Genomic DNA, 25798 nt, shown 5'->3' on the forward strand with positions numbered 1-25798 from the left:
TGGATATCTTTTTATATCCTTTTCCATCTTTATAAAGTTCCATTACCTTGTTACGCATGTCTTTTGACAGTTCTTTTCTGCTCCCCATGGCTCAGTGTTTAGCCTGCTCAGTGCATCCATGTGAGAGCTAACAAACTCATTGACTATTTATACACAGACACTAATTGCATTTAAAAAGCCACAGGTGTGGGAAATTAACATTTAATTGCCATTTAAACCTGTGTGTGTCACCTTGTGTGTCTGTAACAAGGCCAAACATTCAAGGGTATGTAAACTTTTGATCAGGGCCATTTGGGTGATTTCTGTTATCATTATGATTTTAAAAAGGAGCCAAACAACAATGTGATAATAAATGGCTTCATATGATCACTATCCTTAAAAGACAGTTTTTTTTTTGCATGATCAGTCCTATTTTCAAAATCAATGGCAAAATTTCAAAATTTCTGCAAACTTTTGAGCACAACTGTATATATATTAGGGGTGTAATGGTACATGTATTCGTCCCGAACCGTCACAGTACTGACGTCACGGTTCGGTGCATGCAATCAGACGAAGAATACATCTGAGTCAGTCACCGGCAATCCTCTCCAATCCAGAAAGGGGCACGCGCGGTAATGCAACGCTGTTTGCTAACCGCCACAACAGGAAAAAGAGCAGAAGAAGAAGACCATTTATGCATCAACCCAAAACAAGAATGGCTTCTCCTAATGCACAAGTTTTATTTTTCATTATTCTATTTATTTTGTACTTTTATAACACAAGATATGCTTTTCAGTTTTGTAGCTGATTGTGACCAAATACCTTTTGTGTTTTATCAACCCTACAAAACAAATATGGCCTATGCAAGAGTGCATTCTGTTTACTGCTTAGTGCTTAATACACTAAAGGAGGCTGTACTGTACCAATTACCTCAGGGGGGACTAAAGGCCGCTAGGTGGAACAAACTGTAATTTGCACTACTGTCTGTTCAAAATAAATGAAAAGAAACCTAGCATTTGGGATTTTTTGCTTTTTCCTGTTGTACCGAACTTGTATTGAACCGTGACCCAAAAACCGAGGTATGTACCGAACCGTGACTTCTGTTTAATACATTTAAACTCAGTTTTTCACAATTTCTGAAACATTCCCTTAGCTCAGTTAGGATCACTACTTTATTTTAAGAATGTGAAATGTCAGAATATTTAGTAGAGAGAATGATTTATTTCAGCTTTTATTTCTTTCATCACATTCCCAGTGGGTCAGAAGTTTACATACACCTTGTTAGTATTTGGTAGCATTGCCTTTAAATTGTTTAACTTGGGTCAAATATTTTGGGTAGCCTTCCACAAGCTTCTCATAATAAGTTCCTCCAGACGGAACTGGTGTAAATGAGTCAGGTTTGTATGCCTCCTTGCTCGCACATGCTTTTTTAGTTCTGCCCACAAATTTTCTATCGGATTGAGGTCAGGGCCTAGTGATGGCCACTCCAGTACCTTGACTTTGATGTCCTTAAGCCATTTTGCCACAACTTTGGAGGTATGCTTGGGGTCATTGTCCGTTTGGAAGACCCATTAGCGAGCGAGCTTTAACTTCCTGGCTGATGTCTTGAGATGTTGCTTCAATATATCCATGTAATTTTCTTTCCTCATGATGCAGTCTATTTTGTGAAGTGCACCAGTCCCTCCTGCAGCAAAGCATCCCCACAACATGATGCTGCCATCCCCATGCTTCACGGTTCGGATGGTGTTCTTTGGCATGCAAGCTTCACCCTTTTTCCTCCAAACATAACAATGGTCATTATGGCCAAACAATTCAAATTTTGTTTTATTAGACCAGATGACATTTTTCCATAAAGTAAGATCTTTGTCCCCATGACACTTGCAAACTATAGTCTGGCTTTTTTATGGCAGTTTTGGAGCAGTGGCGGCTACCTTGCTGAGCAGCCTTTCAGGTTATGTCGATATAGGACTCGTTTTACTGTGGATATAGATACTTGTCTACCTGTTTCCTCCAGCATCTTTACTAGGTCCTTTGCTGTTATTCTGGGATTGATTTGCACTTTTCGCACCAAACTACGTTCATCTCTAGGAGACAGAATGCGTCTCCTTCCTGAGCGGTATGATAGCCGCTTGGTCCCATGGTGTTTATACTTGCGTGCTATTGTTTGTACATGGTACCTTCAGGCATTTGGAAACTGCTCCCAAGGATGTACCAGACTTGCGAAGGTCCATAATTCTTTTTCTGAGGTCTTGGCTGATTTCTTTTGATTTTTTCCATGATGTCAAGCAAAGAAGCACTGAATTTTGAAGGTAGGCCTTAAAAAATATCCACAGGTACACCTCCAATTCTGTACACCTCCTATCAGAAGCTAATTGTCTAAAGACTTGACATAATTTTCTGGAATTTTCCAAGCTGCTTAAAGGCATAGTTAACTTAGTGTATGTAAACTTCTGACCCACTGGAATTGTGATATAATCAATTAAAAGTAAAACAATCTGTCTGTAAACAATTGTTGGAAAAATTACTCGTCATGCACAAAGTAGATGTCCTAAACCAGAGGTCCCCAACCCCTGGGTCGTGGAAGAGTTGCTACCGGTTCGCGAGAATGTTCTGGGAAAAATTTCTGTGCAGCACAGATATACGCCCTTTGCCCTTTATGAGGCACTATCCATATTGACTTAAAAGGTGTGTTTTCAGAAAACATTGGTTCCACTCTTCCTGTAGATGAAGTTACTGTTTACAAACAAATGCTCTGCCCTGCCCTTTCCTGGTTCTTTTGGTTGCCCAGAAAAGAACTGCTGTCTGTGGTCGCTTCGCTCAAATTGCGCTGTTTTTGGGGTTGAAACACCCCGTTTTCCACAGATTATTGGAGATTAGGGCTTCTTTAAATTTCCACCAGATCGTTGCATCAGGAAAAATAAATTATGATATTTCACGGGTCACCGTCATTGTTACCGCATCTGCTCTATTAGACCCAGTTGACCCGCTGCAGCTGTTGGTGAATATTAACTTTTTTACGAAGAAATCACGCAAACTCTGACTGCAAACGGCTATTTTTCATTTCCAAAGTGCTGTCACTGTGACAGATATGGGGTCAAATATGATCTAACAATGATCTTATCTGATCAAGACCACCATATACAATATAACAGGAGGAACAGATCCCGTCTCCACCACCACAGAACATGGACTACTGTTTGTGAAAGATAAGTTAATAAAAATAATGTCATACTGTGAAAATGATGTCTTTGCATTTATTTTGAATGCAGTAAATAATATTGTTCAATTGAAACAGCTGTTAAATTTTGATATGGAATATGATCATACTGAATTAAGAATATCATTGTATGTGGGTTAATAATTTAAGCAATAAAGACACATATTGCACATATTGCATGTCTAGTGGTAGTTTTTATTTTTATATATCACATTTCTTAGGCTTTGGAAGCATGTTAAACATGTGAGGATGTGTATTCGTCAACCTGTTACATGTCCGACATAATCATACAGGCTCATTGAACCAAGTTTAAACTTGTTTTGCCGATATTTCAGAAAAGAACCCACATACTTTCTTCACTTTAAACCATAGATATTGCTTTATAATAACTTTTATTAACATTAAAATAAAGTCTGCGAGAATGTTTTCAAAATGAAACTGGTCCGTGGTGCAAAAAAGTTTGGAGACCCCTGTCCTAAACGACTTGCCAAAACTATAGTTTGCTAATATTAAATCTGTGGAGTGGTAAAAAAAAAAAGAGTTTTAATGACTTTAACCTAAGTGTATGTAAACTTCTGACTTCAACTGTGTATATATATATATATATATATATATATATATATATATATATATATATAAATAAATAAATTATTTTTTTATTTTTTTTTACACACTTGCGGCCAGAAGTTTGGAATGATGTACAGATTTTGCTCTTATGGAAAGAAATGTGTACTTTTATTCACCAAAGTGGTGATCACTGATCACAGTGTATAGTCAGGACATTAATAACATGACAAATTACTATTACAATTTGAAAAAAATGTTCTTAAACTACTTCAAAGAGTTCTCATCAAAAAACCCTCCATGTGCAGCAATGACAGCTTTGCAGATCCTTGGCATTCTAGCTGTCAGTTTGTCCAGATACTCAGGTGACAGTTCACCTCACGCTTCCTGTAGCACTTGCCATAGATGTGGCTGTCTTGTCGGGCACTTCTCATGCACCTTATAGTCTAGCTGATCCCACAAAAGCTCAATGGGGTTAAGATCCCTAACACTCTTTTCCAATTATCTGTTGTCCAATGTCTGTGTTTCTTTGCCCACTCTAACCTTTTCTTTTTTTTTTCTGTTTCAAAAGTGGCTTTTTCTTTGCAATTCTTCCCATAAGGCCTGCACCCCTGAGTCTTCTCTTTACTGTTGTACATGAAACTGGTGTTTTGCGGGTAGAATTCAATGAAGCTGTCAGCTGAGGAAATTTGAGGCATCTATTTCTCAAACTAGAGACTCTGATGTACTTATCCTCTTGTTTAGTTGTACATCTGGCCTTCCACATCTCTTTCTGCCTTTGTTAGAGCCAGTTGTCCTTTGTCTTTGAAGAATGTAGTGTACACCTTTTTATGAAATCTTCAGTTTTTTGGCAATTTCAATCTTGTATAGCCTTCATTCCTCAAAACAATGATTGACTGACGAGTTTTAGAGAAAGCTGTTTCTTTTTTTTTTTTTTTTTTTTTGACCTAATGTTGACCTTAAGACATGCCAGTCTATTGCATACTGTGGCAACTCAAAAACAAACACAAAGATGATGTTAAGCTACATTTAGCAAACCAAATAACTTTCAACTGTGTTTGATATTATGGCAAGTGATTTTCTAGTACCAAATTAGTAATTTAGCATGATTACTCAAGGATAAGGTGTTGGAGTGATGGCTGCTAGAAATGTGGCCTGTCTAGATTTGATAAATGACTTTTTTCAAATAGTGATGGTGCTGTTTTTTACATTAGTAATATCCTGACTATACTTTGTGATCAGTTGAATGTCAATTTGGTGAATTAAAATACCAATTTCCTTCCTTCCGATTCTGTACATTATTCCAAACTTTTGGCCGCGTGCGTGCGTGTGTGCGTGTGTGTATACATACATACATACATACATACATACATGTATACATACACACACACACACACACACACACACACACACACACACACACACACACACACACACACACACGCAGTTACAGAAATACTCAAACCAGCCCGTCTGGCACCAACAATCATGCCACATTCCAAATAACTGATCACATTTTTCCCCATTCTGATGGTTGATGTGAACATTAACTGAAGCTCCTGACCCATATCTGAATGATTTTATGCACTGCTGCCACACGATTGGCTAATTAGATAATTGCATGGGTGATTGTTGCTGCCAGATGGGCTGGTTTGAGTATTTCTGTAACTGCTGATAACTGTAACTCCTGGGATTTTGACACACAACAGTCTCTAGAATTTACTCCGAATGGTGCCAAAAACAAAAAACATCCAATGAGCAGCAGTTTTGTGGACGGAAATACCTTGTTGATGATAAAGTCAACAGAGAATGGCCAGACAGGTTTGAACTGACAAAGTCTACGGTAACTTGGATAACCGCAATTGTGGTGAGAAGAATAGCATCTCAGAATGCTATTCTAAGATCCGAGTTGTCGCTGTTTTGGCGACACGACTAGGACCTACACAATATTAGGCAGGTGGTTTTAATGTTGTGGCTGATCAATGTGTGTGTGTGTGTGTGTGTGTGAGATATATATATAAGTCAGAAGTTTACATACACTTAGGTCATTAAAACTCATTTTTTAACCACTTCACAGATTTCATATCGGCAAACTGTATTTTTTCTGTCTACTTTGTGCATGACACAAGTAATTTTTCCAACAATTGTTTACAGACAGATTGTTTCACTTTTAATTGACTATTTCACAGTTCCAGTGGATCAGAAATGTACATGCACCAAGTTAACTGTGCCATTAATCAGCTTGAAAAATTCCAGAAAATGATGTCAAGCCTTTAGGCAATTAGCCAATTAGCTTCTGATAGGCTAATTGGTGTCAATTGGAGGTGTACCTGTGGATGTATTTTAAGGCCTACCTTCAAACTCAGTGCCTCTTTGCTTGACATCATGGGAAAATCAAAAGAAATCAGCCAAGACCTAAGAAAAAAAACTGTGGACCTCCACAAATCTGGTTCATCCTTTGGAGCAATTTCCAAACTTCTGAAGGTATCACGTTCATCTGTACAAACAGTTGTACACAAGTATAAACACCATGGGACCACATACCCTCAGGAAGGAGATGCTTTCTGTCTCATAGAAATCAATGTAGTTTGGTGCGAAAAGTGCAAATCAATCCCAGAACAACAGCAAAGGACCTTGTGAAGATGCTGGAGGAAACAGGTAGACAAGTCAAGTTGAGTCATTTTTATTTGTATAGCACCTCTCACAACACACATCGTTTCAAAGCAGCTTTACAGAAAATCATGCATTAACAGAAAATGAAACTGTAATATCTATAAATCTTAGAGTCATCATTGTGTAGTTTGATAAAATACGATTGTGAATTGTGTTTAAAAATATTTAATTAAATAATAATTAAAGAAACCCAGTGAGCAAGCCAAAGGTGACTGTGGCAAGGAACACAAAACTCCATAAGATGTTGGTTAATGGAGGAAAAATAACCTTGGGAGAACCAGGCTCACTGTGGGGGCCAGTTCCCCTCTGGCTAACATCATGAATATAATGCTGATATTACTTAATAATGTATAGTGCAAGTCATGGTTTAAAATTATCAAACTAAGTAAGTGTTAAGGGTCAGTGTTTAAATAAAGATTTTGTAAGAACTGTAAGATTAATGACTAATGTCTTTGAAGTTCATCCGGATTGAAGTTGCACGTGAGGAAAATTATGAGACACTGTTTTCTGAGGTACTGTGACAGATGATTGCATAATTCCAATTTTATTTCTGATTATTTCAATTTTATCAGTAAAGAAATTCATGAAATCATTACTATTGTGCTGCAAAAGAATATCTTGTTCAGTCGAGGCTTTATTCCTAACCAATTTAGCTACAGTACTGAATAAACACCTAGGATTGTTGTGGTTATTTTCTATGAGTTTGCTAAATTATGCAGACCTGGCAGCTTTTAGTGCCTGTCTGTAGCTACAGACACTATCTTTCCATACACTGCGAAATACCTCTAATTTTGTATTTTTCCATTTGTGCTCCATTTTCTGAGCTGATTTCTTGAGAGCATGAGTGTGATCATTGTACCATGGTGTGGGGCTTTTTTCTTTAATTTTCTTTAATCGAAGGGGGGCGACAGTCTATCAAGAGTGCTAGAGAAGACTGTATTTATATTTTCTGTTATTCCATCAAGTTCTTCTAGACTTTGGGGCTTATTGAGTGTATGAGATAGATCTGGAAGATTATTAGTGAAGCTATCTTTAGTGGTCGAAAGAATAGTTCTACCTGAACGATAGCGTGGTGTTGATTGAGTAACATTAGCTGATCGCAGCATACAAGAGACGAGGTAATGATCTGAGATGTCATCGCTCTGCGGTAGAATTTCTATAGTATCAGTATCAACTCCATATGACAGAATTAATTTTAGCGTATGAATATGGCAATGAGTTGGTACTGTCACATTTTGTCTGACTCCAAGATAGTTGAGAATATCGATAAATGCTAATTCCAATGTGTCATTTTCATTATCTATGTGAATGTTGAAGTCACCAACAATTAAAGCTCTATCTACAGTAACTACAAGATCAGAAAAAAAATGAGCAAATTCACCAAGGAAATCAGAATAAGGCCTGGGTGATCTATATACTGTAGCAAGGGCAAAAGACGACAGAGTTTTTTTTATTTATATCTGACGGTGTCACATTAAGCATTATTAGTTCAAAAGACAAACTTATATCCTGTCCTCTGAGTAACATCTAAAACTTCACTGTAAATTGTAGCAACACCTCCTCCTCGACCCTTCAGATGAGGCTCATGTTTATAACAAAAACTTGGGGAGTAGATTCATTTAAACTAATATATTCATCCGGTTTAAGCCAGGTTTCAGTCAAACAGAATGCATCCAAACTATGATCTGTAATAATTTCATTTACAATTAGTGCTTTGGTAGAAAGAGATCTAATGTTTAGTAGCCCTACCCTCATATGATATTCATCTTTTATTTTTTTAAATTTTATTTTTTTCAAGTTTGACCTTTCATCAGACCAGAGAATTTTGTTTCTCATGGTCTGAGAGTCCTTCAGGTGCCTTTTGGCAAACTCCAGGCGGGCTGTCATGTGCCTTATACTGAGGAGTGGCTTCCGTCTGGCCACTCTACCATACAGGCCTGATTGGTGGAGTGCTGCAGAGATGGTTGTTCTTCTGGAAGGTTCTCCTCTCTCCACAGAGAAACACTGGAGCTTTGTCAGAGTGACCATCGGGTTCTTGGTCACCTCCCTGACTAAGGCCCTTCTCCCCCGATCGCTCAGTTTGGCCGGGCGGCCAGCTCTAGGAAGAGTCCTGGTGGTTCCGAACTTCTTCCATTTACGGATGATGGAGGCCACTGTGCTCATTGGGACCTTCAATGCTGCAGAAATTTATCTGTACCCTTCCCCAGATCTGTGCCTCGTTACAATCCTGTCTCAGAGGTCTACAGACAATTCCTTGGACTTCATGGCTTGGTTTGTGCTCTGACATGCACTGTTAACTGTGGGACCTTATATAGACAGGTGTGTGCCTTTCCAAATCATGTCCAGTCAACTGAATTTACCACAGGTGGACTCCAATCAAGTTGTAGAAACATCTCAAGGATGATCAGTGGAAACAGGATGCACCTGAGCTCAGTTTTGAGTGTCATGGCAAAGGCTGTGAATACTTATGTACATGATTTTTTTTTTTTTTTTTTTTTTTTTTTTTTAAATAAATTTGCAAAGATTTCAAACATACTTCTTTCACGTTGTCATTATGGGGTATTGTTTGTAGAATTTTGAGGAAAATAATGAATTTAATCCATTTTGGAATAAGGCTGTAACATAACAAAATGTGGAAAAAGTGAAGCGCTGTGAATACTTTCCGGATGCACTGTATGTAAACTTCTGACCCACTGGGAATGCGATGAAAGAAAGAAAAGCTGAAATCATTCTCTCTACTATTATTCTGACATTTCACATTCTTAAAATAAAGTAGAGATCCTAACTGACCTAAGACAGGGAATGTTTTCTATGATTAAATGTCAGGAATTGTGAAAAACTAAGTTTAAAAGTATTTAGCTAAGGTGTATGTAAGACTTCAACTCTGTGTGTGTGTGTGTATGTGTGTGTGTATATATATATATATATATATATATATATATAAAGTCCTTTGGGACATGAAATTGCTCAAAGTTGAAGAAACTCCTAAGACTGGACCTAACATGGTTGATATTTTAAACAGTGGTGTGACAAATGGATTTTTGGGGTAGTTCTGATAAACCTGCAGCTGGTACCTCCTGCTCATTCTTAGAAATGAGAATTTAAATTAATTTGAAATACTTGGAAGATGTTTACTCTATTCCCTGAGCTGCCTGTGTAGGGTTGCCATGTGTTAATCCCTTTACCGCTGCATTTCATTTGGAATTCAGAGCCAATACACTCCCATTTAAAAAAAACTGTATATTAGCCTGCCCAGTATTGTACTTTGTACCTGTCTATATTAGTGTTTTATTGACCTTGTTTTGCAATCTCTCAGATTTAGCAGAACCTGATAGCCAGCCTGTTGCCATGTCGACATCATCATTGCGGCGGCAAGTGAAGAACATTGTTCACAATTACTCTGAGGCGGAGATAAAGGTTAGACTTTTGCCCTTCCAATCCAGCTCTCATGTTCTCTTTACATTCTTTTCCTCTCTTTCTCTCCTTCATGACCTTGGAACAGCCTTTTTGCTCAACTACCTATTTTCGTGATAATTCTTTCTTAATCGGCCCTTCAGAAAAGTAGCAATTGAATGGAACTGTAAGCAGTTTCACAAAGGAGCAGGAATTCATTGATTTTTGTCACGTTTATTTAAATTTAGGTTGAAACTAACCAAAAAATACCTAAAGAAACTCTGATTATTGCATCAAGCAGTAGCCTTTCTGACTTGGTATCATATGTGTGCTTTCGATTTCTTGCTAAAAGTGTAAATTTAGAACAAACACACAATCAAAGTTCATTGAACATTACTTTGTACTTTCTCCAGGTTAGGGAAGCAACATCTAATGACCCATGGGGTCCCTCTAGCTCTCTGATGTCAGAGATTGCGGACCTGACATACAATGTAGTGGCCTTCTCAGAGATCATGAGCATGGTCTGGAAAAGACTCAACGACCATGGCAAGAACTGGAGACATGTATATAAAGTAAGTTCGACACTGTTGCAAATGGTTCTTGTATTATATATGAATGTTACACCGGAGCTTTAAACAATGTGCTCTTGTGGTTTCTACTCTTCATTTTTAGGCTATGACTCTAATGGAGTATCTGATAAAGACGGGTTCAGAGCGAGTGGCACAGCAATGCAGGGAAAACATCTACGCTGTTCAAACACTCAAAGACTTCCAGTACATAGATAGAGATGGCAAGGACCAGGTATACTTAAACACAAACAAATAAAATGTGTTTTCTCTCTCAATAAGGGAAATAAAAGGATAACTCGCAGTGTTAGTTTTGAAGCGTCCTTCAGGATGTTAGTGGTGGTGCTCATGTGTGATTCATACATTGCAACAATCTATCGCTCAAGGTCTATATGTGCATTTAGCTCAAAAACCACGACTTTCAATCAAGACCTATCTCCCACTTGCACTTAAACCAGAAAAACATCAGCCTAGTCTTCAATCCCACTTGGGTTTATTTGAAATCAAATATATCAGTCACCCTAATATATTTCTAGCTCTTCTCATTTTTCTTTTGTCACTACCACAAGCTCAACTATTTCCTGTCATTTGTGTTTAATTATTCCTTTTTGACAAAAGAGTTAATAAACACATTATAAGTGACACCACTCATGCTGTGTACATTAGAAAATTTAAAGGGGATTAAAGTTCTCTGTCGCTATGATGGATTTCCTTCAATAGAGGGTATGCACTGGGTGGGTGTAACCGCAGTGACTTCCACCTACTGTGATATCATGTGCATACCCTCTATTGCAAGGGTCTTTAACAGGGGGGTTAGTGGTGGTACTGCAGGGGGTCCGCAAATTATTGTTTGATCCACCATAACGCATCTGCTTTGCGTTGGTCGCACTGTGCGGTTGAGCAGATGACAGCCTGCTTTCAGAACAATAGCTTACTTGCCTTGTGTAAATAAATGGTTACCGCTGAGATTATCAAGCTGGAATACAGGGTCCATGTATACACAAGACGGTGACTCTCAAATCAACATAATTAAAGGTGCACTCATTGTTTTTCTTATTACAAATGTTTACTCAGTGAAATCAACAGTAATTTTAAAATATATGTATAAAATCGATCACTCACATGAAATGAAGACTCCATTTTAGTAACCCTATAAAAGTTGTTTTGTTCTGCATAGACAGAGTCTGTCTGTTTTTCTTTCTGTCTGTCTGTCTTTTTCAGGTTTGGCACAAGGATTTACAGGGGAATTTAAAAATGTCACTTCATGTCAAAAATGTTGCATACCCCTGTTGTACATCCCTGCTGAAAGGTTGCCCAGCCTAACCAGGCTGGTCAGTTAGCAGGTTTCAGAGGGGGTTTGAACACTTTTTAGCTGGTCAGGCTGGGAGACCAGCTAAGACCACCCTGACCAGCTAAGATCAGCATGACCAACCTGGCCAGCTAAAACCAGCCAACCAGCTGTTAGTAGTTTTATTTAATTTTTCTGTTAAGTGTTAAGAGGTTCACTTAAAACAAAACATTGAATAAATAAATAAATAAATATGCACGGAAAGTTATGTAGATGGTTGATTATTTGTATGACTAAAAAGTGTGTCAAGCATTGCAAAAAGTATCAGCTTTGAAATTATGCAAACTGGCAATAGAAAAACTGTTCTAAAACATCTTTCCTTAAAACGCGATTGGTCTCGGTTATTTACATAAAGTGTTGGTTAAAGGAATATGACTTTCAGTCAGAATTTTCAAAAAAGTTTGCAGTCAGATTCTTTTTTTTTTTTTTTTTTTAAACCCTGAATTAAACCTCCTGAACACTCAACAGAGACTGCCCTCTTGTCAGTAGTTGAAACCCTGCAACTGGCGAGAGCTAACTCCAAATCTTCCTCCTTGACTTGTCTGCTGCCTTTGACACAGTGAACCACAAGATCCTCCTGTCCACCCTCTCTGACCTGGGCAACACAGGAACTGCACTTGGATGGTTTGAGTCATATCTCACTGGCAGATCATTCAAAGTCTCCTGGAGAGGAGGTGTCCAAGACACACCAGCTGACCACTGGGGTTTCTCAAGGATCAGTGCTTGGACCCCTCCTCTTCTTGATGTACACAACATCACTTGGACCGGTCATTGAGGCACATAGCTTTTCCTACCACTGCTATGCAGATGATATGCAGCTCTACCTGTCGTTCTAGCCTGCTTTTCTGACATTTCGGCCTGGATGAAGAAACGACACCTTCAGCTCAACCTTGCCAAGACAGAACTCAAGAACGCCAAAAAGGGCTCATGTCATCCCACTCTTGATTTCACTCCACTGGCTACCTGTAGATGCCCGCATCAAATTCAAGGCTTTGACTCTGGCTTTCAGGACAGCCAATGGATCCGCACACTCTTACTCCAATTCACTTCTTCAGGTCTATGCTCCAACTCACTCTCTACGGTCTATGAATGAGCAACGCAGGCTCAAAGTCTATTTCACAATCGTTCACTTTCTCTGCTCCTCTTTGGTGGAATGAACTTCTAACCTCCACACAATCTGCTATTACCTTCTCAAGATTCAAGAACTAGCTGAAAACACATCTGATCTGCGAGCACTTAACCAACCCACACTAATTGCACTCACTACTGCACTTAACCTGCACTTAATATACAAAAAAAAAACCTTGTCTGTCTCTTTCTTCTGTGCTAGCATCTACTACTCCAGTAACTGTGAGAACTTGGCAGTCCTGTACTGCAGATGTTGTTAAACTTTGTATGACAAATTGCTTGCTATGTGTCTCATTTGTAAGTCGCTTTGGATAAAAGCATCTGCTAAATGTAAATGTAATCTTTATAGCTTTACACATAAAGCTGAAAGTATGGTTCAGTTGTCCGTTTGCCGCAATATCTCATGCACGTAATTTTATGTACATTTCATCAGCAGGGTCCACGCTGACTGTGTGCGTGCAGCCCAATTTCTGTGACCTCTCGCACCATCTGCGCATGTACTTGGAGTTGACTGTATGAAATAGAATCACAAAGCATTCGTACTGCGCATGCGTTAAATGCTAGGGGTGTAAATCAGACGTTTCATCACAATACGATCTCATATCGATTCTCTTGGCCTGCGATCCAATATTTGTTGATACTTCAAAGTCTGCCGCGATACGATTTCGATTTGATTCGATTCAGGGCCCTGCGATTGATATTCCAATATTATGTGCCAATTTTACACAATTAAAAATTTGTTGTCCTCAAATGCAACCAAAATATAATTTGAATATTTTTTCGAGCTCTCTGAAAAGTGCAAATTAGTATCCACATTAGGACATCCACAACAAAATAAGGTACTTCAAATGTTTAAAAAAAATTATACAGATAAAAAAATATCACACACAAGTGACCATCAATCGTTTGATTACAGCTTATTTTTCCAGTTTTATCCAATTCAAAGTGCTTGCATACCCATGACTTGTTTCCAACAATCCGTGATATCCATGGTTATCTTGGCTACAACTTCCACAGTTGTAATGAAAAAGTCTGTTACAGTTAACTTGGATAAATGTTAGTAAGGTGTTGATGTGTAGATGTGTAAAGTCTTTTAACTGAAGCTGGAGCTGAGCAGGTGTTTCTCTTTCCCTCATTAGTGCTGTTCAGAATGTCGGCATTGTCAAGATGTTTCACATGGTTGAACTTCTCCATGGTACTTTAAATTAGCAAATTATCATGTAAAATTTAAATGAGTTGCATGTGCAACGATATCAATGGAAGCCCGAATTAATCACGCATGTGAGCCACTCTGCGTTTGTTACGAGAGCTTGCATTTTAAGGAGCGCCCAGTTGACGTGCTCGCACTGATCCTGTCACTGGAGCTCGCGTTTCGCGGGAAGCCTGGTTGACGCACACACGAATAGTAGAGCACAATTTGGCTTCAAAGACCCTGCGCACATTCTTGTCTCACATGAAAGCATATTTAGTGCTCATAAAGTCAAATTAATGTAATAAGGTTGCTTCATCGCCTGACGGAAATGCGTACAGATGTGGCTGACATGAGAGTATTATAATAAAGGTACATCTTAAAAAGGTCTATCGATATTTACGTGGTGTATCGATAACATTGGATCGTTGGTCATTGGATCGATGCATCGATCCAGATCGATGAAACGTTACACCCCTATTAAATGCGTCCATACAGGAGTATACTTTTAAAGGCTAGAACGTACGACCATGTGGAAGGCGTAATGGCAGATGGACAACCAAAGCATACCCTAGGTCAAAGTGGTTTTCAAGTGTGATTTAATAGAAAGTGTTATTGGTTAGTTTGTTGTGTTATGAGTAGTGTCTGCAAGAGGCTTTTTGTGTCTTAGATCATACAAAATGAGTAAGGTGGCATATTGCATGTGTGTCCGCAGGGTGTGAATGTACGGGAAAAGGCCAAGCAGCTGGTGACTCTGCTAAAAGACGAGGAGAGGCTACGAGAGGAGAGGATCCATGCACTCAAGACCAAAGAGAAGATGGCACAGACCAGCAGTGGTAAGAACTGGAAGTGTATTCCAGTATGAAGGACTAATATGGGGTAAGGGTGGATGCACAAAGTGGTTGTCGTCTCGATATAAACACTCTGAGCGCACCTAAGTCACTTCACAGCGTTGATCAAGTGTGGAAGTTGGCAAGCAATATGCCCTGGAAGTACTTTAGGGACCAATATTCTACCATCTATTGATGCATCATAATGTCTGTCATTTGACTCCCCCCCCTCCCTCCTTAGCCTCTTCGGCCCCTTCTGCTCCTGCTATAGGGGGAGGACTGCACTCGGGAGCAGATGCTGAGCAGGCATGGCCCCAGAGCTCAGGAGAAGAGGACCTGCAGCTCCAGTTGGCACTTGCTATGAGCAAGGAGGAGGCGGAGCAGGTAAAGTCTCAGCCAATCAGGTAAAATGTAAAACTATTCCGATGGTACCAGAAACAGAAAGAGACTTGTATATTACTATATATTGCTCTAATGGGAATTTTTTAATATATTTTTGTTGTTCAGCACTAATTTTAAAAAATGTCCAAGAACTAAAAAGTTTTCTAACATGCAAATAATAAACTAAAAAAGCTTTCTATTTATAGCCATCTTCAAGCTCCCTAAATCTATTTTCTGCCCTAACTGCCATCGTTAAATAAGAGATATATCTAGAATAATAACACACATTCAAAATTAGGGCCCTACCTCTGCACAATTTCTGCACATTTCCCCTTTCATCCATCACTCACACCTCTCCTCACCCTGCCCCCCACTCCCTCAGACTAGCACTGACCCTCTGGAAGATGCAGAGCTCCGCTACGCACTCACAGTCAGCAAGGAGATTCACCAAAAGGTCAGGGACCAAACATTCTTCCAGGTCACAGTGGATGAACCCTTCCTTTACTATTCTCTTCCTTGCACTTCAGAGTTCAATCACAAATCAGTGATTAGCCTGAAATGGACCCTCAATGATCTTATGTACCCATCAGTGTGATCATAAAACAATCAAAACATCTTTTCCTCTTTTTCCACCAAAATGGTGCTGGTTCCTGTGCCAAAGCTCAGCTTGGGGAACTGAGAACTTCTCTTAGAACCGGCCCACTTTTCAGCTGATTTAACGGCTCCAGCGATGTCGTAACTGACCATGTTAATACATATTCTGCTTGCAATCAAACATAGTCTTTTGAGTTTGTAAAACATATTTTCTGCTTTTGATGCAATAGTTAGAAGTTGTTTAAAGTTATTTTTAAAATATAATAACGTGTATATATATATATATATATATATATATATATATATATATATATATATATAATAAAATGTTAGGGCTGACGATTTAACGCGTTAATTCAGTGCGATTTAATTTTATTAAAAATAACTCGTTCAAACATTTATGCAATTAATCGCAATGTCCCCGGACCGTAATAAGGAAGATTCCTGAGAAATGCAAGCTTGTAGTACCACCTGTTTACTCCAGTGGGCAGTAAGCGAAACTTCAGCTGTATGGGCAATGCACAGTTAATACAGAGAACAAAACAACCCTTCAGCAGACAGTAGAACACGATGCGTTAAGTTCTTGCTTTCGAAACAGTTGATGGAAATCTGAACTAGGGGATCTCAAGATGTGGTGTTCTTAGTATTAAACTATATTTAACTTGACACAGTGACCTAAAAATGTTATTTTTATGACACAACGCACCCGAGACGCTAAACAAGCATCTGTCTGATGCAGGTGTACATTGACGGGTCCTTAAACAAGCTCTCATAATAAATCTTGAACTAATTGACAAATTCGCTTGCAAAATGGATTGCTGTGAACTGTATGCCAATGATTGGTTTATGTTCAATAATATGGTAATAAACAACACATTGTATTCTAAAGCTGCTTTTTGTATTGTCTTATCAATGCTTAACTCTTCTGTCACAAGAATGTAATGCATTTTAATTATCTGAATATTTTTTTATTATATGCAGTACTGTGCAAAAGTATTGGGCACATAAGATGTTTGACACAAACATTTGTCTTAAGATGGTTTTTTATACCTTGAGCTTAAGTGTGTCAATAGAAAATATACATTTTAGACTCCTAAACGTTCCTTTTGCAAATAGAATAGAAGAACAGGGAGCCCCCCACCCCCCGCCCCCACTGAACATCGAGTCAGTCTGGGATTACATGAAGAGAGAGAAACAATTAAGACAAATAGATAGAATGACTGTGGCGAATTCTCCAAGAAACTTGGAATATCCTGTCTGCCAACAACCAAGAAAAACTGTGTCCACGTGTACCTAGGAGAGTTGGTGCTCTTTTGAAGGTAAATATGGTCACACTTAATATTGATTTAGCTTTATTTATGTTTACTGGACTTTGTATGACATTAATTGATAAATGAAAACTATTTATAGCATTATTTTTGAAGACATCCTCACTATGCAACATGTTTCACAAGTGCCTAAATCTTTTGCACAGTACTGTGTGTGTGTGTATATATATATATATACAGGTGCATCTCAATAAATTAGAATATGGTGACATGCCAATCAGCTAATCAACTCAAAACACCTGCAAAGTTTTAATGAGCCTTCAAAATGGTCTCTCAGTTTGGTTCACTAGGCTACACAATCATGGGGAAGACTGCTGATCTGACAGTTGTCCAGAAGACAATCATTGACACCCTTCACAAGGAGGGTAAGCCACACACATTCATTGCCAAAGAAGCTGGCTGTTCACAGAGTGCTGTATCCAAGCATGTTAACAGAAAGTTGAGTGGAAGGAAAAAGTGTGGAAGAAAAAGATGCACAACCAACCGAGAGAACCGCAGCCTTATGATTGTCAAGCAAAATCGATTCAAGAATTTGGGTGAACTTCACAAGGAATGGACTGAGGCTGGGGTCAAGGCATCAAGAGCCACCACACACAGACATGTCAAGGAATTTGGCTACAGTTGTCGTATTCCTCTTGTTAAGCCACTCCTGAACCACAGACAACGTCAGAGGCGTCTTACCTGGGCTAGTTGCTTGAAGTCCAGTGTTAAGTTTCCACAGTCTGTGATGATTTGGGGTGCAATGTCATCTGCTGGTGTTGGTCCATTGTGTTTTTTGAGAACCAAAGTCACTGCACCCGTTTACCAAGAAATTTTGGAGCACTTCAGGCTTCCTTCTGCTGACCAGCTTTTTAAAGATGCTGATTTCATTTTCCAGCAGGATTTGGCACCTGCCCACACTGCCAAAAGCACCAAAAGTTGGTTAAATGACCATGGTGTTGGTGTGCTTGACTGGCCAGCAAACTCACCAGACCTGAACCCCATAGAGAATCTGTGGGGTATTGTCAAGAGGAAAATGAGAAACAAGAGACCAAAAAATGCAGATGAGCTGAAGGCCACTGTCAAAGAAACCTGGGCTTCCATACCACCTCAGCAGTGCCACAAACTGATCACCTCCATGCCACGCCGAATTGAGGCAGTAATTAAAGCAAAAGGAGCCCCTACCAAGTATTGAGTACATATATAGTAAATGAACATACTTTCCAGAAGGCCAACAATTCACTAAAAATGTTTTTTTTATTGGTCTTATGATGTATTCTAATTTTTTGAGATAGTGAATTGGTGGGTTTTTGTTAAATGTGAGCCAAAATCATCACAATTAAAAGAACCAACGACTTAAACTACTTCAGTCTGTGTGCATTGAAGTTTCACAATTTGAGTTGAATTACTGAAATAAATGAACTTTTCCACGACATTCTAATTTATTGAGATGCACCTGTGTGTATATATATATATATATATATATAATTTTTAAATATTTAAAGATAACTATGTATAATTATTTCATCATTATATATTGAATTATTGTTATTTGAGGGGCTTTCTCAGCAAATATTCGTATATGCGATTAATTGCGATTAATTAATTGGGACACCATGTAATTAATTTTATTAAAAATTTTAATCGATTGACAGCCCTATATATATATATATATATATATATATATATATATATATATTATATAATATAATATAATATAAAATATATACTCTCCGACTACTTTATTAGGAACACAGTGGTTCTAATAAAGTGCCCGACGTGTTTTTCTGCTGTTGTAGCCCATTCGCCTCAAGGTTCGACGTGTTGTGCATTCTGAGATGCTATTCTGCTCACTACAATTGTACAGAATGGTTATCTGAGTTACTGTAGCCTTTCTGTCAGCTCGAACCAGTCTGGCCAATCTCCGTTGACCTCTCTCATCAACAAGGTGTTTCCTTCTACAGAACTGCTGCTCACTACATGTTTTTTGTTTTTGGCACCATTCTGAGTCAGATCAGCAGTTAGAGAAATACTCAAACCAGCCCATCTGGCACCAACAGTCATGCCACGGTCGAAATCACTGAGATAAAAAATTTTTTTTTCCATTCTGATGGTTGATGTGAACATTAACTGAAGCTCCTGACCCGTATCTTCATGATTTATGCATTGCACTGCTGCCACACGATTGGCTGATTAGATAATCGCATAAATAGGTAGGTGTACAGGTGTTCCTAATAAAGTGGTCGGTGAGTGTGTGTGTGTCTATATATATATATATATATATACACACACACACACAGTTGTGCTCAAAAGTTTGCATACCCTGGCAGAAATTGTGAAATTTTGGCATTGATTTTGAAAATAGGACTGATCATGTCTTTTATTTAAGGATAGTGATCATATGAAGCCATTTATTATCACATAGTTGTTTGGCTCCTTTTTAAATCATAATGATAACAGAAATCACCCAAATGGCCCTGATCAAAAGTTTACATACCCTTGAATGTTTGGCCTTGTTACAGACACACGAGGTGACACACACAGGTTTAAATGGCAATTAAAGGTTAATTTCCCACACCTGTGGCTTTTTAAATTGCAATTATTGTCTGTGTATAAATAGTCAATGAGTTTGTTAGCTCTCAATGGATGCACTGAGCAGTAACAAGGTAATGGAAATTTATAAAGATGGAAAAGGAAATAAAAAGATATCCAAAGCCTTGAAAATACCAGACAGTACTGTTCAATCACTTATTAAGAAGTGGAACATTTGAGGATCTCTTGATACCAAGCCAAGGTCAGGTTGACCAAGAAAGATTTCAGCCACAACTGCCAGAAGAATTGTTCTGGATACAATGAAAAACCCACAGGTAACCTCAGGAGAAATACAGGCTGTTCTGGAAAAAGATGGTGTGGTTGTTTCAAGGAGCACAATACTTGTTGACCCCTCTCCAAACATAGCGCTTATGGTTGTGACCATAAAGCTATATTTTGGTCTCGTCACTCCAAATTACAGTGTGCCAGAAGCTGTGAGGCGTGTCAAGGTGTTGTCGGGCATATTGTAACCGGGCTTTTTTGTGGCATTGGCACAGTAAAGGCTTCTTTCTGGCAAATCGACCATGCAGCTCATTTTTGTTCAAGTATCGTTGTATTGTGCTCCTTGAAACAACCACATCGTCTTTTTCCAGAGCAGCCTGTATTTCTCCTGAGGTTACCTGTGGGTTTTTCTTTGTATCCTGAACAATTCTTCTGGCAATTGTGGCTGAAATCTTTCTTGGTCTACCTGACCTGGTCTTGGTATCAAGAGATCCCCGAATTTTCCACTTCTTAATAAGTGATTGAACAGTACAGACTGGCATTTTCAAGGCTTTGGATATCTTTTTATATACTTTTTCCATCTTTATAAAGTTCCATTACCTTGTTACGCAGGTCTTTTGACAGTTCTTTTCTGCTCCCCATGGCTCAGTATCTAGCCTGCTCAGTGCATCCACTGAGAGCTAACAAATTCATTGACTATTTATACAAAGACACTAATTGCAATTTAAAAAGCCACAGGTGTGGAAAATTAACCTTTAATTGCCATTTAAAACTGTGTGTGTCACCTTGTGTGTCTGTAACAAGGCCAAACATTCAAGGGTATGTAAACTTTTGATCAGGGCCATTTGGGTGATTTCTGTTATCATTATGATTTAAAAAGGAGCCAAACAACTATGTGATAATAAATGGCTTCATATGTTCACTATCCTTAAATAACTATCCTTTTTTTTTTTTGCATGATCAGTCCTATTTTCAAAATCAATGCCAAAATTTCACAATTTCTGCCAGGGTGTGCAAACTTTTGAGCAAAACTGTGTGTGTGTGTGTGTATGTATGTGTGTATATATATATATATATAATATATTAAGTTGTAAATGATGGCTAAGATAGCCTTACTATGCATTTAGTTAATTATGAATGACTTTCGTATTAATGCACAACTAGTGCATTATTGTGGACCCTTAAAATAACGTGTTACCATAACATTTGTAGCATTGAATTTGGATAGGATATTTGTAAGTAATATCAGTTTGGACAGGGACAATAATGAGGCTAGAGCTTCTGTGCAACGCAACATACTGTAAATAGGAAAGGGAAGTTCGTCAACTCGCGCATTGGATCACTTCATTTGGTGTTTCATTGTTTATAATGGGAGAAATCTATTTTTGTTTCGTGCCAGTCTTGCCTGACGGTTTGTTGTTGTATTGACAACTTTTTGCGGAGACTGCAGAGTTCCACCCTCTGGCCTCTGAAGGTAGTGGTTCTTGGTGTGGGGCCAGTGCAATGCAGATTTTTCCTGACTGGAGTGTCCTTTTCTGCTTTGGAAACACACAGAGCGGTCCAGATTGGACACCATAACCAGCACCATGCTGGTGGAAAAGGGGCTTAAGAGGTAGACCTAATAAGTACTTATAATGTGTTTGTTCACCCATAAAAGAAAATTCTCTCATCATTTACTCACCCTCATTCCATCCCAGATGTGTATGACTTTCTTTCATCTGCTGAACACAAATTATGATTTTTAGAAGAATATCTCAGCTCTACAATGCAAGTGAATGGATGCCAAAATTTTGAAGCTCCAGAATCCACATAAGGGCAACATAAATGTACACCAGATGACTATGGAGGTTAAATTCATATCTTCTGAAGCAATATGATAGGTGTGAGTGAGAAACAGTTCAATATTTAAGTCCTTTTTCCTTCACTTACACTTTCTACTTCTGTTTTTGGTGATTCACATTCTTTGTGCATATCACCCCCTACTGGGCAGGGAGGAGAATTTATTATATAAAATTACTTAAATATTGATCTGTTTCTCACCCATACCTATCATATCATATGTCTGAACACATGGATTTAACTACTGGAGTGTGGATTACTTTTATGAAAACTTTGTGAATTTTGGGACTTCAGAATTTTGGCACCCCTTCACTTGCATTTTATGGACCTTGGACCTTTTAGAGATATTCTTCTAAAAATCTTCATTTGGGTTCTGCAGAAGAAAGAAAGTCATGCACATCCAGGATGCCAGGAGAGTGAGTAAATTATGAGAGAATTTTTATCTTTGGGTGAACTATCCCTTTAAAATGATTAATTTTTAGGACAAATTAAAGGTACACACAGTAAAGTGTGTTCAGCATACCTTTTTGTTAATAATTCTTATTGAATTCTCATGAAAGATTCCTGTTTAATCGTTCTACTTTTGTACAATTAAATCAGTGAGTCATTAAAATGACAGCTTTCATGTTCAAATATATCTAAATTCTCATAATTGTGCATTCATTGTAATTCCATCTGATTTTGTGGTTGTGTAATATCAGAACCACCCAAATGTTAATTTGTTTCTAAATCAAGCCTTGAAGCACACCTCTGAGGCTGGTGAGACATGAGAGTCAGGTTGCCACAATAGACTCCATTTCCCATCAGCCCACAGAACTTTGGTTCACTGTGATGATGTGACGGTGGTGTGTGATTGGCAGGAGGAGCGTCTGCGCAGGGGGGACGACCTGAGGCTGCAGATGGCCATCGAGGAGAGTAAGAGGGAGAAAGCCAAGCCCGAGGAGGTGTGTGATTGTGTATGTGAGAATGTCAGTGGGTCGCAGATGATGTCATGGCTTCATGTTTGATGAGGTGTTCCTCTTCTAGGAGAATTCTGATGAGAGTATGAGAAGTACACATGGTAGCGTGAAGTGTTCCTGTGTGTGAGCTTTACCAAGGGTTGTGTGTTTGTGTACCTGCCTCTCACTCTCCAAGAGTTACCTGCTCTGTCTGTGTCTCTCACCCTGCGTACGCTCTTTAGCACAAAGATGTGTGTGAGTTTATAGGTCTGTTCCAAAACCTAGTGAGCTGTCTCCTGTGTACATAGGCAGTTGCATTCTATGGCAGAATCCTAACTGATATAGAGTCTCATTAGAGACTGATTTGGAGCGCTCTACATAGGCAGCAACTTTGTGCATCATACCGATGAAGTGTTTAATCAATACTTTTTTCAATATTGAATGAATTATAAGTATATTTATAATCAGTTTATCTCATTAGGTCCATTATGGGGGGGATTGCCTCTCTGAAAAAAAGACATGCTGCCTTAGAATTCGGTCGAAATTAGGTTTCTTAGGAGGCAGCATAATTAAAGGAATAGTTAAATGAAAAATGAAAGTTCTCTCATCATTTACTCACCCTCATGTCATCCCAGATGTGTATGACTTTCTTTCATCTGCTGAGCTAAGATTTTAAGAATTTCGCAGCTCTTTTGGTCCATACAATTCAAGTGAATAGGTGCCAAAAATGTTAAGCACCAAAAATCACATAAATCAGCATAAAAGTAATCCATAAGACTCCAGTGGTTAAATCCATATCTTCAGAAGCAATATGATAGATGTGGGTGAGAAACAGATCAATATTTAAGTTATTTTTTACTATAAATTCTTCTCCCCCTCAGTAAATCTCCACTTTAACTTTCACATTCTTCTTCTTGAGTTTTTGGTGATTCACATTCTTCGTGCATATCGCCCCCTACTGGGCAGGCAGAAGAATATCTAGCAAAAAAAGACTTAAATATTGATCTGTTTCTCACCCACACCTATCATATAACTTCTGAAGATATAGATTAAAAAACTGGAGTCGTATGGATTACTTTTATGCTGCCTTTGTGCTTTTTGGAACTTCAAAATTTTGGCACCCATTCACTTGAATTGTATGGACCTAAAGAGCTGAAATATTCTTTTAAAAATCTTAGAAGAAAGAAAGTCATGCACATCTGGGATGGCATGAGGGTGAGTCAATGATGAGAGAACTTTTGGAACAGCCTTCGTGTCGGGAGTGTGCCTTTGATGCCTACAAATGCTGCCTCCGGAGGCAGCTCACTAGGCTTTGGAACAGAGCTTGTTTCACTTCCTCTAGAATTTCCTCCACACTGCAGCTATTGTTGAACCACTTGCAAGTGTAAGTGTCTGTCCTCTATGTATAAACAAGCTTTCCTTTCACACTTTGGACTTCTCATGCACTCCTTTTAAATGAGGACATTCTTACTGACATGTCTCTCTCTCAGTCGTCTCTGATGGAGTTGAGTGCGGTAGATCCTTGGGGGGCCCCTGCAACAGGCTCTGCGGGACCCTCTCCTCCTCCCGCTCTGGCTCCTGCACCAACAGCTGGGCCCTGGGGCCCAGCTGACCCATGGGGAGCCGTCTCCCCTGCCACTCCGCCAAGTGCTGACCCCTGGCATGGAGCACCACCAACAGTAGCCCCAGACCTGTGGGGTGACACTTCATCTGGAGTGAATTCTGACCCCTGGGCATCTACAGGTGAGAGTGTTGTCATGAATTGTTAGGTCCTTTCAGTGTTCCTCTGTGCCTAATTATCCTGGCTTTTCCTATTTGTTTGTGGTGTATCTGACCAATTCTTGACATCTCCTTACATCCTCTCTAGCTGTGACCCCTCCAAGTGCCGACCCTTGGGCTTCCTCAGTGGCTATTGCCCCCATCCCACTCTCAGGGTCTTCTGATCCCTGGGCAGCAGATGGAGCCGCCCCTGCCACTGATGGTTTGACGTCTGACCCCTGGAGTGGCTCAGTTAAACAGACTAATGGCACAGGTATTCTTGCACATATAAATAGGCATCAATGGGAATTATCAAAGTTTCAAAAGACTTGTCAGATTGTGTCTGTATTCATAAGTTACACTGCATCAGACAGCCTTAGAAACATTGTATTGTTCAATGAAAACTCCTACATACAGATAAATGCATATATTTGTCTGTAATACCCACACATTTCCACTCTATACTGCCCACTCTGCAACTGAAGAGGGTTTGTGCTTGGTACTTAATTGACCATTCTCTCAGCTCTGCCCTTAAATTGCTCGGTAACATGATCAAAAATGTCTGTAAAATTCTATTAAAAAATTAACTAAACACACAGGACTTTCATAGATGTATATTAGAAAGAGTGCAGCTTGTTTGATAGCATGGTGGACGGCAACAGTTGCCAATGATAGGACTGGTCAAGGTCAGGCTTTCCAAAGGGTTAGACTGTAACCGGTTTCTATATTAGCTATTCACAAAATCTTAAAACCATCTGCCTGTAATTCTTACTCTCTTCCTGTTTTGTTCTCTTCTCCACACCCCAGCAGATCCAGAGAGAAGAAGCTCCTCAGTGACTGGTGATGCAAGTGGTGGAGGGAGCACAGGCTCTCCAGTGCCCTTTGACCTTTCACCACTCGGCTCCTCGCTGCCTGTTCGAAAAACGCCAGAATCATTCTTGGGTCCCAACGCAGCGCTTGTGGATCTGGACTCATTAGTATCATCAAAACCCAAACCAAAACAACCACCACCACCAAGCATCTCCTCTGCATCTCACAACCCCTTCCTACAGACACAGGGTGTGTACCACATTTTTGCCATATTCACACTGACAGCAGTTTTTTGTTGGAGGTCGCAAGCAGCTGTATTCTTGGTTGTAGTAAGAGCATTATTGGTGGGATGCACAACTGGCCATAGCTTTTAAAATCTGATCACAAATAAGTTGTATTCTTGTTAAAATGAGAAGGTTTGTACTGATAGAAATAAATTCGTTCAGGTCGCTTTTCCACTGCAGGTCAAT

At 39.1% G+C, this 25798-nt stretch overlaps 1 protein-coding gene across 3 annotated transcripts in view; it reads left to right on the forward strand.

The window, feature by feature from the left end:
• The window catches only part of epn1a (epsin 1a), a 35286-nt gene that overhangs the window by 7920 nt on the left and 1568 nt on the right, over positions 1–25798 (forward strand). The window contains exons 3-12 of one of the 3 annotated variants that reach the window (XM_051719948.1): positions 9750–9850; positions 10240–10398; positions 10499–10627; positions 14773–14893; positions 15129–15271; positions 15651–15722; positions 22683–22766; positions 24251–24503; positions 24628–24792; positions 25329–25577. In XM_051719948.1, coding sequence (XP_051575908.1) covers positions 9782–9850; positions 10240–10398; positions 10499–10627; positions 14773–14893; positions 15129–15271; positions 15651–15722; positions 22683–22766; positions 24251–24503; positions 24628–24792; positions 25329–25577 — 1444 coding nt within the window. In that variant the 5' untranslated portion in view covers positions 9750–9781. Of the gene's footprint in view, positions 1–9749; positions 9851–10239; positions 10399–10498; positions 10628–14772; positions 14894–15128; positions 15272–15650; positions 15723–22682; positions 22767–24250; positions 24504–24627; positions 24793–25325; positions 25578–25798 lie in introns of all 3 variants that reach the window. The other 2 variants (XM_051719947.1, XM_051719949.1) reach the window with 2 other exon arrangements.

The sequence above is a fragment of the Myxocyprinus asiaticus genome, chromosome 15, assembly GCF_019703515.2.
Source record: "Myxocyprinus asiaticus isolate MX2 ecotype Aquarium Trade chromosome 15, UBuf_Myxa_2, whole genome shotgun sequence".
Taxonomy (NCBI): Eukaryota; Metazoa; Chordata; class Actinopteri; order Cypriniformes; family Catostomidae; genus Myxocyprinus; species Myxocyprinus asiaticus.